Source organism: Pararge aegeria, chromosome Z (genome assembly GCF_905163445.1).
Source record: "Pararge aegeria chromosome Z, ilParAegt1.1, whole genome shotgun sequence".
Taxonomy (NCBI): Eukaryota; Metazoa; Arthropoda; class Insecta; order Lepidoptera; family Nymphalidae; genus Pararge; species Pararge aegeria.
This window is the reverse complement of record NC_053208.1, coordinates 24588656-24606151: the sequence shown is the minus strand read 5'-3', so window position 1 is coordinate 24606151 and position 17496 is coordinate 24588656. Positions and strand designations below refer to the sequence as shown.

At 36.5% G+C, this 17496-nt stretch overlaps 1 protein-coding gene across 1 annotated transcript in view; it reads left to right on the top strand.

The window, feature by feature from the left end:
- The first annotated feature begins 11416 nt into the window (after window positions 1-11416).
- Window positions 11417-17496, top strand: part of LOC120636579 (protein AF-10) — a 93086-nt gene continuing 87006 nt past the window's right edge. Inside the window, exons 1-6 of the mRNA XM_039908118.1 lie at window positions 11417-11579; window positions 13980-14127; window positions 15388-15467; window positions 16106-16270; window positions 16885-16960; window positions 17185-17306. Coding sequence (XP_039764052.1) covers window positions 14007-14127; window positions 15388-15467; window positions 16106-16270; window positions 16885-16960; window positions 17185-17306 — 564 coding nt within the window. The 5' untranslated portion in view covers window positions 11417-11579; window positions 13980-14006. The remainder of the gene's footprint in view (window positions 11580-13979; window positions 14128-15387; window positions 15468-16105; window positions 16271-16884; window positions 16961-17184; window positions 17307-17496) is intronic.

Genomic DNA, 17496 nt, shown 5'->3' with positions numbered 1-17496 from the left:
AAGTTTCGTGTATTTACACACTCCTAGTATATATGGAAATTTATATTTACGAACGTATCATTCGTCTTAGTAATCTGAGTGAGCGTTGCGCAAACAAAACAAATTCACAAAAAAAGTGTCAGCAAAATGCAAATACAAAGCAATTTCTTTATTATTACTATTACATAATATCCCCAAAAGGGCAAAGTCCATCGCCGCGTCCGTCTGTCTGTCTGGGCGCGAAAATCTGAATGCTACCGGACGGATTCCCACACGATTTTAACTAATGGACAGAGTTACTCATGTGGAATGTTTTAGTGGATAAATTATTATGGATTCCGTAAATTTGTAGAAATACAACTATGATTGTGTGGTGGATGACATTTTGGAGTTATAATTTTTCAATTAAAACAAATGCAAATTTTATTTTTAAATTATTCAAATCGTATAGAAGTCACAATGCAAAAAAAAAGTAAGAAAAATTCTGTGAACCGATAAGCCACCGCCCGGCTACTTACGGTCAACAAAACTGCAACTGTACGTTTGATATTTTTATTAAAATTATTTACTGCGGAAGATTGAAAAAGTTGCGTCCCGTAGTTTATGCGGGTGAAACTGCAAGGCAGAGCACAGCCTCAGATTAATCTAAATTAGCGTTAAGATATTTGTGTTTGTTTCGAATGAACTTCGAAAATACTAACCTAAATATATAAAAAAAAATAAAATTGTATAAAATTTTGTAAAGTGTGTAATTAGGATGGTTGGGATTCACAATTGAGTCCTGTAATAGAGTTCTAGGTTTTGTATGCATATTTAAATGAACTTATGTGTTTCGTAGTTTGGGAATTAAACTAGACAGCGCTACGAACAGGTTTTAGGTCTTTTTAAAGATTTTTCGTGTTTGGAAATGCAATTGGAACAGATAGTAAACATTTGGCGAGGACAAAGTTGCAAGGGCCAACATCGTTTGCGGGTTTGTTTGGAAATTATGACACGAAACGTCTAATATCATCGACTAGGTTTAATTTTATTGATCGTAGTACGAACTAATCATACTGCGGTTCATATAATTTATTAATCGAATTGTTTCTATAAATTACATGCCAGCCAATTTTCTGCCATGCCTGACGGAACTCTGGCGAGGCAATGACCTTGTTGTGTTTGGAAAACCATAACACATACAAGTATGCTGAACGCATTTTATATAGATACCTACCTGATAATTCGTTAATTTAGTTCTTCCTTTCTTGCGCTTTTATTCAAATTGCGTGTCAGCCGCAGTATTTTGCAATGCATACATACTTTACATAAACCAATCTCAAATAACATTTTTCACACACATCTTTTTATGCATTAATGCGAAAAATTATTAGGTACTGAGAAGCAACAAACATGAAGTCGTTCACCTATAAAACAATGCTCGTGTAAAGTTTACCGATCTTCGAGTTTAATTGGTCCATATAAGTGTTACGAAACTTAGCCGTTTGACTAGTCATAACAAAGCTTCACCGTATCACCACATTACCGGATCTCTTCCCATACTGAGAAGGGTTGGGTCCGCAATCCACCACGCTCGGCCAATTAATGGACTCCACAAGCCTTTGAGGACGATATCGAGAACTCTCAGGCATGCAAATTTCCTCACGATGTTTTCCTTCACCGTTCAGCAAGAGATGTTTCAATTGCTTAAAACGCACATAACTTAGAAAAGGTAGAGGTTTGCTGCTGGGGTGCTGGGATTCGAACTCGTTCCCCCGAAAGTGAAGCTGAAGATCTCACCACTAAGATATCAACGTCTAACAAAGCTAAGTATCATTAATAAGCGTTGGAGAGAGCCATGCTTGGAGTAGCTCGACTTTTCTCTTGCTCTGTGATAGGTTGCCTGGTAGAGATCGCTTGTTAGCGATAAGGCCTATTTCACTTTCCTAATATTTGTTACGTTATTCTAGTTAAACTATTTATTATGGTTTGGTGAAAAATGAAGCGTATTAAATAAAAAAAAAATGTTAAATAAAGAGGTTATTGTTACAAACATTTCAACGAGTTCAACGAATTGCGAAGCTAAAATGACAATGAACAGTGGAAATAGCGACGATCTCATTGAATTTGAAGTCTTTGGGTGCTAAAACCTACCAGGTACCTTGCAACGAATAACGATCCTCGAGATAGACGAACGACAATGTGCGAGTCGCAGGGAGAAATGAGAATTGACTCGCGTCTTTTGATAACGCTACAAGACTGTCATTATTAACATGATCAAACATGACATAGGACTTTTGTAGGGAGTTTCATAATTCAGGGCCCTGGGCCGCTTGTTTCCAGCGGCTCCTTGCGTCTCGCTTCATGTCCAATTCATTGGGTGTCGATTTATATTTTTCATTGTTAATCTTTACTTCTATACTAATACTATAAAGAGGAAAGGTTTTTTTTGTTTGATTGTTTCTACCCAATAGGCTCCGAAAATACTGGACCGATTTCAAACCACTTCTGCGGCTATACTTTATTTTTAAAGAAATGGAGCTCCTTAAGAAAATTGCAATAATATGACTCAAAAAAGTATGGAATATATCCACATAGCAGCTTTTGAAGAATATACAACTTAAGAATATGCTTTTAAAACAAAAACAGTCGCGGATGAAGTCGCGGGCAATAACGAACATAATTAAACTTTTAATTTCAATTACATGATTGTACTAGTCAAGCCCTTTCAGTTTATACCCATAATAAGGGATTTGTGAAATATATAAGTGGGAAAAAATATATAAGCCGCCATTTGTAGCGGCGGCTATCTTGGCCTGATTTTCATCGAACATAGCTATGAGCACTCCCGACTTAGGTATATACCTTTCAAACAACACACACACACACCGTTTTGCGTCGGGGTTAAAAAGATATGAACTTTTACAAAATATAGCCGTAATTTCGTCGACAGGCGCCACTAGGAGTACGGGGAAATGTTAGGACTTCTGTTTTAAATATGAAGTTCAGATGGACAAAGTTCCAATTTTAAGTGTTTTTTTATTAATTTGGTAACAGAACATTTTTTTTCAACAACAACCATTTACAATTTGACCTAAGTATTTATCATTATTCTATTTTGTGAGAGATGAACCTATTGTCTAGGAAATTCATCAAATGTATGTAACATTGCTGTAATAAAAGTGTTTCAAAGTATTGTTAAAGTTATGCCATCGTGTATTCCCAAAATTACCCTAGGAATAAAAGAATCTACAATAGTTCTAAGCTTTTATATACATACTTGAGAAAATGTATGTGTTACCAACTCGTCACCTAGATGGCGCAGTAATACTTTTAGTTCGCGCTAACGACATGCTTTCGCCAAAGGTATATAGAAGGCAGTCGGTCATGAACACTATAGTTTTATCTAACTCTCAGAGTTAACATTTTTGGAACAGTACTACTTATTCTAAAGAGTAGGGAGAGTACTGCATTTTAAATCAGAACTCGGGAGTCCGTTATACCGCACTCAATGTTTTATAATTATTATTGTGCATTCGGACTTTTCAGGATATTCTAGAATCCTCAGGTTAATAGCTGTTGCTCGCGACTTCAGCCACGTTTTTCAGTAACCAGGAATCCTTAGTTTTCCCAGGATAAAGGAATTTCATGTCCAGGATGCAAATATACATATGTGTTTTATGTTTAGTCGTGATAGCTTTAACTAACTCACATTCACCCTAACCGCTAACCTTCCGCCTTGAACCGTAAATTGTAATAAGCTAACTAAGCATGAACTCTATTACAGCTGTTTGGACTACAGTATATTATTTAGAATATAATTATGTGTTTAGCTTGGGTTCCAGAGACAAGCACGTTCTAACAAAAAAAATCTTTATCTTTATTTTTTATTATACACTTTTACTAATGATTATTATCGTAAAACTATACATATAATTATATTGGATAGAAAGAGGGGTAACTTTGCGGAATTCCATGATATATTACGGAAATTAAGCTCAATTTGGTATACTCCGCGAAAAGCATATAGTCATACTTAACAATTATTCCCCAGAATTCATTATCCTGCTTTTCGCGGAGTAAAGAAAATTAAGCTTAATTTTCATTGTTATTGTTACACGTTATTATTATAAATCTGACCAAAAATATTGCATATTTTTATTAATTTTTGTCATAAATAAATGAGAAATGAACATTTTATTTTTAATCATGGATACAGCGCTGTTACAAGGTCATGTCAACTGATTATTATGGATTAAATTTTTCTTTATTTTTTATTGTATTTATTAGGTTTACTTACAAATACTTACATTAATACAATAGTATTTAAATTTTTAACTATCCTATGTAAGTGTAATGTTTTCTTAAAAGTAAACACAGCATATGAAAATATATAATAAGTTACAGTTATATGCAACACCATATAATGAAAAGGAAAGGTATTGTGAATGAGAATATAATAACAAAACACACGAAAAAAAAAATAACCGAAACAGCAAGTACCTAAGGCTCAAGTAGCCCATGATAAAAATATCTTATCTCTGAACTTATACAAATGAAGAATAAATGAATTGTTTAATTTAACAGTTATTTTTTTGTCGTGGTGGAAAAGCTTTATGGCTACCTCTGTCCTTTTGGGCAGGACAGAGGTTATGTGGGACTCGTTTACCCGAACTAAAAACCACCACGGCATGTCCCTCTCGTTGGATTTATTGGACGTCCGGGGAACCCGTTGTACACTTCCCAGACGAAGTAGTCAAATCCTAGACCGGTGGGTTGTACGACACAGGGTGTTCAAAGCGATGGCCATACCGCCACATCATATCTGCGTTTTGCGAGGGCAATGACAACACGCTTTTGGTTGGTTTACGCTGGACGCAATCTTAAACGCCGCTAAGAACGCGACATCGCGTTTTTGCCTTGCCTTACAATAAAATAATTAAGAATCTATTATTTTTTGCAACTCACTGCCTTACTGCTCAACGCTTTTAAAATTTCTACAATTATAAATTAATGTACTTTTACGGCAATATTTAGAATATAATTAGATTGTTATTATATTTATTAAGTTACTTCTATTTAATGAATAAAAAATAAGGGGCCTAACTTTTACATACACAAAACCATTCGCAATTTTTTGTGCGCGGAATAATTCGCGAACAATTGCAAGTATTAAACTTTGAAACTGAAAACTATATTCAAGACCTCCCTGGTGCAACGGTGAGCGCTGTGAATTTAAGCAATGGATCCCTGGTTCGATTCCCGGCAGGGCAATTTGGGAATTTTTAATTTCTGAATTTTCCAGTAAATACCATCTTAGACAGCATCCACATTTATCACCAGGGGAGATTGCTAGGGGTCAAGGGCTAACTTGTAGTGGAATAAAAAAAAAACAAAAATGTATCCCTGTAATAAGGTGAAACTTTTTCTGCATTGTCGGTAATGTGTGTGGCCAATATTACTTTGGTGCCTTTTGCGTCTGACTGTTTACTGCACAGACACAAAATAAGTATTTGTAGAATTCCTAGACCTAGATGTTGCACGTGGCTAGAATATCATCAAAATTCAAAATTTGTTCATTTTGTTCATTTAGTAGGCCTAGTATAAACACTTATAAAACGTCCAGTCACTTTGTTTGTAGTGACTCTAGCACCGGTCATCATCATCTATACACAGCACTGGTTTTCTCTCACAATGAGAAAGGGTTAAGGCAGTAGGCCACCACGCTGGCCTTGTGGAAATTCATGGACTCCATACATCTTTGAGAACATTGTGTAGAATTCTCAGGCATGCAGGTTTCTTCACTTTTGTTTTTTAGTTTTTTTTTTTGCTATGTTCAGTAAATCATCTGAATGGCATCACCAGAAGGGCCTTCGAAGTTACATTAGGGTGTTTCAAACTGACTCGAAAAAGTATCGCCTTTTGTTATGTTTTTTCTATTTTTTTTTATTCCTAAGAATTGTAGACGTAAAAAAGCCAGTATGTATAAAAGTAGTGGTAAGATAAAGTATCTTGATACTACGTATAATCTAGGTTCCACAACTTTCTCCATTGACGTCAGGATGGGATGCAGACTGGATGGCGACGTCGAAGCATCGATTCAGCTTCATTCAATGCCGGCTCCCCGCCTCACGCCCCTCTAGCCATAGCTTATAGTGTAATACAATGCTCTTACTAGTTGATATAATCCCGACCTTGAACAATACCCCTACGTGCTATGTATGAGAACGTCGAGTCTAGCGGTCCCTCGCCACTTCATCCGCGTATATGTAACCTTAAAAGATAGACATATGTTGTCGCGGACTTTTTTTTTAACTTTTAAAGGGGAAGAACTTTGTCATACACTCGAAATTTTAACCGTGTACGCAGTGGAATCTTTCAAAAGGAAAAAAAGCGTGGTCTAAGCGTGATGATATTTAGACTATAGGCTTCCTCGATAAATGGGCTACCCAACAATGAAATATTTTTTTTAATCCGTTCCTGAGATCATCGCGTTCAAGTAAACAAACAAACTCTTCAGCTTTAGATATAAGCATAAGATGAGTCGCCACGTATAGATTCTTTTGAAAGATAATATGAGGATGCTCCGGTTTCGGAGCGAAACGTGCGTAGAGGTTACAGTGCCGAAGCTCTGTTTGGTGTGGAGTATAAGGATTGAAGAAATTATAAATTACACCACTCAGATTCTCCTGCTTATCGTATAGCAAATTAAGCTTAGTTTTCATAATATATTTCAGATATTATTTTGTAACATTAAATAGGTCAAATACCTATTCATATAGTATGCTGTCAGAATACTAAAAAAAGAGCGTGTAAAAAATTGCCTATTTGAAAAATGCTATTCTTTATGTTATTTGATAATGCAGGTATTTAATTTCTACCTTTGCAATGATAGGAATATTCCAATTCAAAACAACTGCTAGTAATTATAAGTAGGTACGAATAGTTATTATTAATTTGTATTTGGATTGGCCACTCAGCGATGGTCTCAAACTTCCCATTTCAGATAACCATATTGGCAATTTAGGTACTCCGTACCTACCTATTCAGAATAACAATATTACGTTGCTACCTATTGAATGTCAAGGATGTATCAACGGAAAATTTGCCTCAATTTAACTACAATATTTTCCTTATATTGGAAAATTATAAAAAGTGCATTTTCTTGATAACAGGTACAGCGGTAATAGCCTAGTGTTTATAGCTTCGGCATTCCTTTTGGGGGAACTGTGTTCAATCCCCGGCTCGCATCTCTAACGTTTCGGTAACACTTAAAATATCAAGATGGTTTACTTCACCGTTAAAGCAAAATAATATCTGAAATATGTATGCTGTATGGTGTAATATGCTTGAGAGTTCTCCATAATGTTGTCAAATATGTGGACTGTGGAGACCAACAATGCCAGCACGCAGTGGTAAACTACGGCCTTAACCCCTTTTCAATGCCGGAGACTCGTGCCCTGTAGCAAGAGGCTTTTACGGTGAAATAAAACATCTTGAATCAAAAAAAAAAAAAATCTTGAAGAAAACTGAAAAGGGTGTAAAGTATACCAAACCACACTGGGCTAACGAGTAACGTGGTGGGCTAGGCCAAATCCCTTCTGTAGTGAAAGTGTTCAGTATTTTAAGCCTTTAATGAGGGGAGTGTCCGCTGAGGAGTTATGACTTTAAATAGCGCAAAGTTTCATTTGAATTTATTGAGCAGTTTCAGCGTGATAATAAGTACAGATGTGTGTAGTTCAGGGATTGAGCACAATAAAATACGTAAATTCCGTTCGAACCAGAATGTATCCTTTAGGTTTTGACGCGTTATTAAAGTGCCGTCAAAAGCGGTTTAGCTATTGCAAGGACTAGTTTTGCCAATAATCATTAAAACAGTTTTTAAAAAGGAGTTTTAGAGCTCTTTTTAAAATAAAAATGAGTTTGATTCTTAGTTTTCTCAAAATAAGAAATTAAATTTATTGGGGGTCGATACAGTGGCGTGGATAGAGGGTATGCACAGGGTATGCAGATGATATAAAATGAAGCAAAATAACCAGTACGAGTTATAAAAAACTTAAGGAAATACATTGTTAGAGTTATGAAAATCCTACCCTCAAGAATTTAGAACTCTTACTGGATATTTTCTCCATTTTATATCATCTGCATACTCTGTGCATACCCTCTATGCACGCCACTGGGTGGATATTTAACAAGCCTAGCTTAGAGTGTTGGGCTATCCCCCCGATGTCGTCGAGCCCTGGGGCTCTTCTCATGGCGAGCTTTCGCGCTCGCCCCACTCCCCCGGTGACGCCGTAGCAACCCCTCAGGTGGTTATCGGCAAGGGTCCTTCCGAAAAATGAAAAAAAAAAATGAGTGTTGGGCTAGCTTGAAATCGTAAAGGTACTACTATTTTTGGCAACCCTATTACAGCTAACACTTACTTAAAGATACCTATTTATAGATTTCAAAGCAGGCGATTACACGAATACGAAAATAAACTAATTGGTCAAATTGTCGCCATTGTATTTAGGGCAGGAGTCAATTGAAACGGCTGTAGTGTCCTATCTGACTAAATCACAAGCCGAGTTGCGCAAATCTACTTGTTCAATTGCCTAACATGTTACATGTATGCTAGTCGTGCTATATACGACATTGTACAGTGTTGGCCTAGTGGTACATGTACGGCTACGAGGCACGAGTTCCAGGGTCCAATTCCTAGGTCAGTCCAAAATGTTTCTGTCGAGTAATTACGGGTAGGTCCCAACACGGATTCCGGAAATCATTGTGGTGGTGTCTCTTAACTGCCTCGAAAGGCTCGGTAAGCCATTATTCTCGGTTATTGGTAATAGTTATATGTTATGCTAATCGCTAGAACCCAACCCCAATTTATTTATCATGGTTGTGTCAATAAGAACATCCTGCTAACTTTGTATAAGCATAAGCCAGGTCGCATTTGAATTCTTGTGTGGAAGAGTTTGAACTATAAAACAAAACTCATAAACTCCATTTTACTCCATCGTTGGAAACTAAGTTTCGATTGTCGAAACCGGCTCTCGATTAGGAGCGTGCCTACAAATAGATTAATTAAGGGTCCAGATCCCTGTCTCTGAAGTCATTTTTGACGTACCTTGAGGCTCCATCAATGATCGCATTTGTTACGCTAGTTATATACAACTGCGCATTATTTTGGCACTGTGATTTTCCTCCGCTTATCACGCTATCATTCTCCCAACAGCCATGGCGTCATGTAAAATGGGCGTGTCATCTTATTTTAAGCGTGATTCAACAGTAAATCTGTCCTTCCTTAGATTTATCTGATATGGTGTGCATACTTCAGAACACGCTTCCGTTTCATACCACTTACACATATGTAGATTTTTTTTTGTTATCAAAGTAAACTCAACATTTTTCAATATCAAGAACGGGTCTTTTCCTAGAAGTTCTCAGATATATTTGGTCGCAGTCCACCACGCTGGCCGAATGCGGTTTGGTAGAACTCACATGCCTTAACCTATATGAAGAAATCTCAAACATCCAGGTTTTCCTACAATTCACCTTTAAAGCAAGTGATATTTTGAATGTTCCTCGAAAAGGAGGCTGAAGCCCTCACCACAAGGCTATCACTGCTTTATTCACAGTTTACTATTTTGTTAAAACTCTCGAGCAACACTTTTAAGCTTGCGTGGACATGGTTCGAATACGTAGATGCTTCGTGGGAGATCTATAGAGTGGGATGGAACTAACATAGTTACATTGATGGGCACATCAATAAGCATGCTTGTAAAATAAATGGCTTTCAGATTGCAATCCTATAATAAGAACTATGTGGTTAACACTAATAATTTCTTGTATATTAGGTATGTGTGTGTTATTATGTACAGCTTTCGTTCTTTAGGAAGTCATCATGAGCAGTAGCCATTTAAAAAGAAATTTAAATCTTAGATAGTATATTCGTGTTGTGTACATCTGTATGTAGACTTATTCCACTAAAATAGCTGGACCGATTTAGGTGAAATTTTGTGTCGATAGTGTGGGTTCTTGGATTGTTTAAGGACACAACTGAAGACGATAGTAGTAGTGTTCAGCAATCATACAAGTATTAGGACTATGAGTAAAACTCAGCTATAGGTACCAATATTACTCAGTTAATACACTCAGCAAAAATTTACTTAGCTAATACAAAAAGGCGGTGGGTCGGTGCGGGCGAAATTAATTTGAGAAACACTCGTATCTTTATCGTGGTGCGAGATGAAATAAATTAATTTTGCAGACGAAAAGTATTTTCTGCACATTTCAATGGCAGCAGTACTTACTTGGAGAGAATCTACATCTTTAAGAAATTACTTACGTAGGTACTTATATTTAAGTACTTAAGTATAGTATAAAGTAGTTCTTTTGAATTTAAGTAATTTGTGGATGGCGTGCTCTAATTAATCCTCAAGCTGTAAAAGTCCCACTGCTAGGCACATAGCTGTGACCCTGGCATGAGAAAGAGGGAAATAGAACTTTCTCCCATCACGCTGCTTTTCAGCAGGTTGTCAGGCTAAGCGCAACGCGCTTGTAGGCCTCTGGTTGTATATAATAAATGTTTTTGTATTTTTTATATATTACATTGTTGTTTATAAATACTATTCAGTTCATTAAATTATTTAAACTCTCCGATAAATCAAACACTTACCTCATTCCTAAAGCATGTTTTCTCAGAAATAACTAATTAATTGCCCTTATTTAAAAGCAACGAAAATTTGAAATCCTTTTTAGTAAAATTGGTTCTAGAGTACCTACCCTGTATGTCAAATGTAACGGTTCAAAAGGGGACCAGATTTCACTCTCTTCTAACAATAAATATTTGTTTATCCTGTAATTTGTTTAGGTACAGCCTAAGGACAGCAAGACTTATAAGAGGTCAGTGTATTTAAACTATTCCTTCAATTCGATTAGATAATAAGGAACCTCCAAAACTTACCCTGGTATCTGCTATTGTTTACGTTTCCTGTGACTTCGAGGTAATAAAACTGTATTTTCGTGAAATCAAGTACGAGGTGCGTGAAGTGGATATGAAGCCAGCGAATCCAGTGTAAAATCCCATGTTCGCACAATCTTTAGGTAGGTACCACTTAAAAAACACGCGAGTGTGCATCTGCGAGAGTTGAAGCGTAACTACGCCTTAAAAATTTATTTGGCCAAAACGTGGATTGTACTCAATGAGAGCATAGGATATCATAAACATAAAGGCGTATTTGCCTAATGCTCTCTATATACTCTCTAGTAAAATGCTTAAGATAATATAATAATGTTATCCCTATTAAGTAAAAATCAGTGTGTGTATACTCATTGACTGAGATTTACAACTTGGTAGGGATCTGAGCTACATGCACATATTCTCTTGGATAATCACAATGCTTTAATCTGGGGTTAAGCGTCTGTAGTCTGTGGCCAAAATCAATGGCTTGTGTTTTGTGATAGGGATTGTGATCGGGATGTCTTCGTCTTATCTCAAAAAGTTGAAATAAAGTATTTTAGGCGCTTGAGAAGTGCAAATTATTGTGTTTTGTCATAGCGTTATATTCTAGTTTTGTTTTACATGAAATTGTGTCGTGTGCATTGACTTGGTTTTTATACGTAAAAGCTAGGAGCAGGTGAGGCGGTCATGATTGTCAAATAATAGAAAATGATGAATGAATAAGTTAGTGGCGAGTTATTGATATTCCTGAACACTGAACGGATATTTTTACTAGTGGTAAATATGTAATGTGATGGAATTCTAAATAACAATTGCAACATCACATATAATCCATGCATTTACAGATTCAGATCATATTTATTTGCCTTGCATTTTTCTGATATATCTGTGTATCTAAGTAGCATTACGATGTTTATCGATCGATCGTATTACGTAACGAAATGCTACTGGAAGCATGCTCACGCAGATTCGCCGGGAGAGGCTTTATTGATTTATTTAACTGGATACATTTTGCACATGTCAAGAAACAGGTTGTTACAACATTAAAATGGCTGTATAAATTCTGCGTGCACTTAGAAATCTGTTTTATAAGATTTTTTATTGGGTAGCTATTTGGTTTGGTATAAACCAAATTACCATTGTTGTTACTGTGTTCAGTCTATATTTCTGTGACCCACAGTGAGTTCCATTTATAGAAACATAGACAATATCCTAATGGCCACTTCCATTTGCTATCCTGTAAAAGTATCACAGGAAAGCTAAATAAATATTCTAAGATGTTAAATTATGGTGAAAAATATGATATGTTGAAATAATGATTGTATCTGCTATTTTACAGTGGTTTGTGTATACATAACATTTTTGTATGCTTCAAAGCTAAATTTCTAAGTACCATTGTGTCATACACTTAAATTCTAGTGGCAATTTTTTTTTTTGTAAAATACCTATTAAGCCCCAGCTAGTAACTACCTTGCTGGTAATTCCACATTGCCTAATGTCTGGTATGATGCATTGTCAAAACAACACAGCCAGCATTGCCCAAACTGTAAGTGTTGCAAGTGTTGCAATTTCAGTTAAGTCCCTATGTCTGTTGATGGTTCAGAGAGAGGTGTTTGAACATTTGCCAAATCATTATATCTCTCTTACCTAGTAAATATATATACATATATATTTAATATAGTATAGCCTAGTATATACTAGTATAGCCTAGTATCTGTACCTTAAGCTTTAGTGTTGGTAGCATTAGCTTGTGCCCACACCGATAAAGCTTCCGACAGTAAAGGGCATTATTCCTATACCTAAGTCTAAAAATCCAATTTCTTTCTCTCAGTATCGCTCTATCTCCATTCTTCCCTTTTTATCAAAAGTATTGGAGCACATCGTGCATTTTCAGCTTAACTCTTTCCTGATCAATAACAATATCCTCAGTCCTTAACAGTCTGGTTTTAGATGCGGCCACAGTACTGTTACTGCTCTTGTTAAATTTGTGACAATATACATGTATATTGTCACAAATCTAATATGGAAAATATTTAATATTTCTTTATTCAGCTGTTTAGGTTGAAGATTCTGTCATTGAGTCGGGACAAAACCTCTTATAGACAAAGATAATACTAGAGGGTGGAAAGGGTTCTCTTATTCTATTAAATATATGACGCCATAGACAGTGGTCAATACCACCAATATACAATACTTATGTTGTCTTAATGGTCTCCTATGTGTTTGCAGACATGCTACATTTGTACTTATTTACACGGTAGTAAAGCATTTTGGTCTGCAACTGTAACTTTAACAGAAAAGGCTGACCTGGTTAGCAATTCTGGTTGCTTTGTGGCTGTGGGGCTTGGAAAAAAGCTTCTATTTCAAAATATTTTTGATTTACAAGAAGCAACATAAATCTATTTAAAAAGATGCATAATGTATACCAATTTTGTACTTTGTGTGGACTTGGACTCGCTCACGCCACAAACAAGGCTAGGCATTTATCAAACGGATAAACTCATATTGCATAAACTGGTTAATTTTGACTTAATAATCATTATGAAGTTATTTGCCATAAAAATAGAACCGTAACCTATAGCAGTTTGGTGTGTTCAATCATTTAACAGGTAAAACATAGGACATTAAAATAATTTCCCAGTAAATTGAAACCAGTTACAAGCCCTGTTTGGCTTATCCAGTCTTGACTGTTATACAATCTGAATTGGTTTGCATGAACATTCTTAGTTGCACAGTAAACCTATTAGGATATATTTCATGTTGGAATTCTTGTTCATTCATTCTAAATTCATACATAAGTTAGAGTTATATGTAATGCTTGGTCATCATTATACATTTGTAATGGTTTTAGGTTCAGTTGAGCATGTTTGGATATTTATATTCGTAAAGTTTCAGGGTTGTTTAAAAGGATTACTAGCTGTTGCCTGTACTTGTGTGCATTTGTTTTGTTTTGTATTAATCCCACAGGAATGGAAAGAAATGAAAGGAATGAAAAGAATGCTGTTGTTTTTACTAGCCTGAGTTAAAAAGAAATCTGCTCATATTACAGTGGAAACTATTTAATAATTGTTCACAGGCTTTGTGCAATAATGCTTCCTCCAATATGAAGGAGATTATGAAGGAGATGGTTGGTGGTTGCTGTGTGTGCTCGGACGAGCGAGGTTGGCCTGACAACCCGCTTGTCTATTGTGACGGAAATGGGTGTACGGTTGCAGTGCATCAAGGTGACTATCATTGTGTGATTCAAAATTCTTTGGGATGGTTTATCATACCTTGAAGCCTGTTCTGCTAGGATTTTTATGATATCATTATTACAAATCATAGAAATACGTCAAGGGTATGGGTCAGCCTGTTTAGTGTGCTTAAATTTTTACAATTTCTTATTGGTTGGTGGAAGCTGTAATAGCCCAGTGGGCAGTGGCGTGCATAGAGGGTATGCACAGGGTATGCAGATGATATAAAATGAAGAAAATCTCCAGTATTAGTTATAAATACTTAAGGGTAGGCTAGAGTTATACTCTTACAATTCCTATACTTAAGTTTTTTATAGTTTCTACTAGAGATTTTCTTTATTTTATATCATCTGCATACCCTTTGCATACCCTCTATGCACGCCACTGCCAGTGGGTAGGACTCCAGCTTCGGCTTTTGGGGGGCTGAGTTCTAATCCCAGTACGCAACTCTTAACTTTTTTCTAAGTTATGTGCGTTTTATGCAATTAAGATATCACTTGCTTTAACAGTTCACTGTTCAATATGTGTAGTGTGAAAATACTCTATAAAGTACTCAAAGGAATGTGGAGTGCAACAATCCACACTAGGCCAGTGTTGTGGACTAAGGCCTTAACCCTTTCTCATTGTGGAAGGAGACTTGTGCCTTGTAGTGGACCAGTAATGGGTTGATACGATGATTGGTCAAAGCCCTGAAGCCTTAAATCCTTTGCGCCTATGAGTTTTTGTCCCTGGCAGGAAGAGGATGTTTAGGTTTTAGATTATGAATGATAATGAATTTGACGGCCGAGTGGCGCAGTGGTCAGCGACCCTGCTTTCTGAGTCCAAGGCCGTGGGTTCGATTCCCACAACTGGAAAATGTTTGTGTGATGAACATGAATGTCTTTCAGTGTCTGGGTGTTTATATGTATATTTTAAGTATTTATGTATCCTATTCATATAAAAATATTCATCAGTCATCTTAGTACTCATAACACAAGCTACGCTTACTTTGGGGCTAGATGGCGATGTGTGTATTGTCGTAGTATATTTACTATTTATTATTATCTCTCATAGGAGAAACAATTTTAAAGCACAGACACAAAACCCTGCTCCAATGCAGGTGAGTCTTTAATGACTGTTGGCACGAGTTAGTGATAATAATAGAGATTGACGGTTTAACGTGAGACATAGGGTTCGACACCACTAGTTTCCTTCCTGTGGCTATAAAGCTTATAATATACACTTACTCAACCAATAAATGTAATTTTTCAGCCTGCTATGGAATTATTGCTGTACCAACTGGCCCCTGGTACTGCAGGAAGTGTGAGAGTCCAGAAACCAAAGGAAAAGTCGTAAGTTATCGGTTTATATCCATGACATAGCAACCTAATATTTTTTTATTTGAATTGTTAAATAAGAGATGAAAATTAAAATGTACCTTTCGCCCATACACTAGAAGAAAGAGAAATGTTTTCCCGTTGGCATTTTTAGGGCTTCAGCATATCGGTCTAAACAAAAATCAACAACTACTTTTCAAAGGGAAAATAATAGCCTATTTTCTTAACAAACTTGGTCGTCCTTTGATGGAGATTTAGCCGTTGAAAACATCGCCTCGGAGCAAGTTCTTAAATGGTTGTAAGGCTTCATGAAATAGCACTGTGGAATATTGTATTCATTGCGTTTTGTATTTAGTTTTATTAATTTTTATTACTCACTCATACAGACATTTTATCTGCTATTCCACACAATTTAGACCTGGACCCACTTCTATATACCAATTTGCTTGGAGGTTATAGAAAACCAAAATTTGGCTATCAAATGCAAAAAAAATATTTTACAAATCAAGCTGGTAGTTTCAACGCTCCTTCGAACGAACAACAAAACAAACTCTTCAGGTTTGTTATTGGTTTAGATATAGATAGACATTGAATTATTAGAACAGGGTTTGCTAGTTTAGCCTGTTCACTTACCAGGGTCTAATAACTTGCAGAGATGTGAGCTGTGCCCGTCCAAGTCGGGTGCACTGAAACGCTCTGACACAGGAGGCTGGGCGCACGTTGTCTGCGCGCTTTACATTCCAGAAGTGAGATTCGGCAACGTAACATCCATGGAGCCTATAGTTCTCAGGCTTATTCCTCCAGAACGGTTCAACAAGGTATGTACCCAAACATATACAAACATCATTAGGAATCAATTACATATTTTATCAATAATTATTTTATTTAGGCTTTTTGAATTTATCCTATTAAATTATATTATTGAGTAGTTATATAGCCGAATGATATTTATGTCTACCATTTTCTATGAGCTAAGACAAAATGAAACCCTACATATTTTACCTGTTTGAGTGCAGATCAAAACTTCAGAATCAAAAATGGGATACAATGTTTTCTTATTTCTTAACCAGAACCACAAATATTAAGTTGTATTTGGGATATAAGTAGAAAAATGTCAGGCTTTCATACAAACTTTCGTCCCTTGAGTCTTCGCCTTAGATTATATTAGAAGAGTGGAATTTAAAAAATCCTTCATTTTGGTTTAAACGAAGGGGCTGCAAGAATTTTCTCTCTTAATATCGAATTTCTTTATTCAGCTGTTTAGGTTGAAGGTTCTGTAATTGAGGCAGGACTAAACCTCCTGTATGCAAAGATCATGCTAGAGGATGGGAAGGGTTCTCTAATTCTATTAAATATATGACACATAGACACTGGCCAATACCACCAATATACAATTCTTATGTCGTCTTAATGGTCTCCTATGTGTTTGCAGACATGCTACATTTGTCAAGACATGGGAAAAACACACCGCGCCAACGCCGGTGCTTGCATGCAGTGCAATAAATCTGGTAAGTTAATGAATAAATAATATGATAATTTCAACGAGTTATGGCTTTGGACCTTCGACAGTATTAAGAGGCCATAACTCCTTTAAATGACCTGAATGGTGGGCCTGATAACAACCCGCCCGTTTTTGAGATTTATAAAATCCCAAACTGCATGTTGCACTTCAATAAATCTCTGGTTTTCTCATGATGGATTTTCATTAAAGCAATTAAATATATGTTCTCAGGATGTAAGCAGCAGTTCCACGTGACCTGCGCTCAGAGCCTCGGGCTGCTGTGCGAGGAGGCGGGCAACTATCTGGACAACGTCAAATACTGCGGCTACTGCCAACACCACTACAGCAAGCTGGTGAGTCGCTTGCACGGGTGCGTTTCCAGCGAACCGGACGCATGCGGGGAGAAGACGCGTAGGAATAGACCAATCAGATAAATGAGTGATGACGTGATGGCCGTATCTCGTTACCTTTCAATAATCTGATTGGTCTGCCCGCTCCGCTTAGTTGAAACGCACTCTAATGGAGCTCACACATCACAGCCGA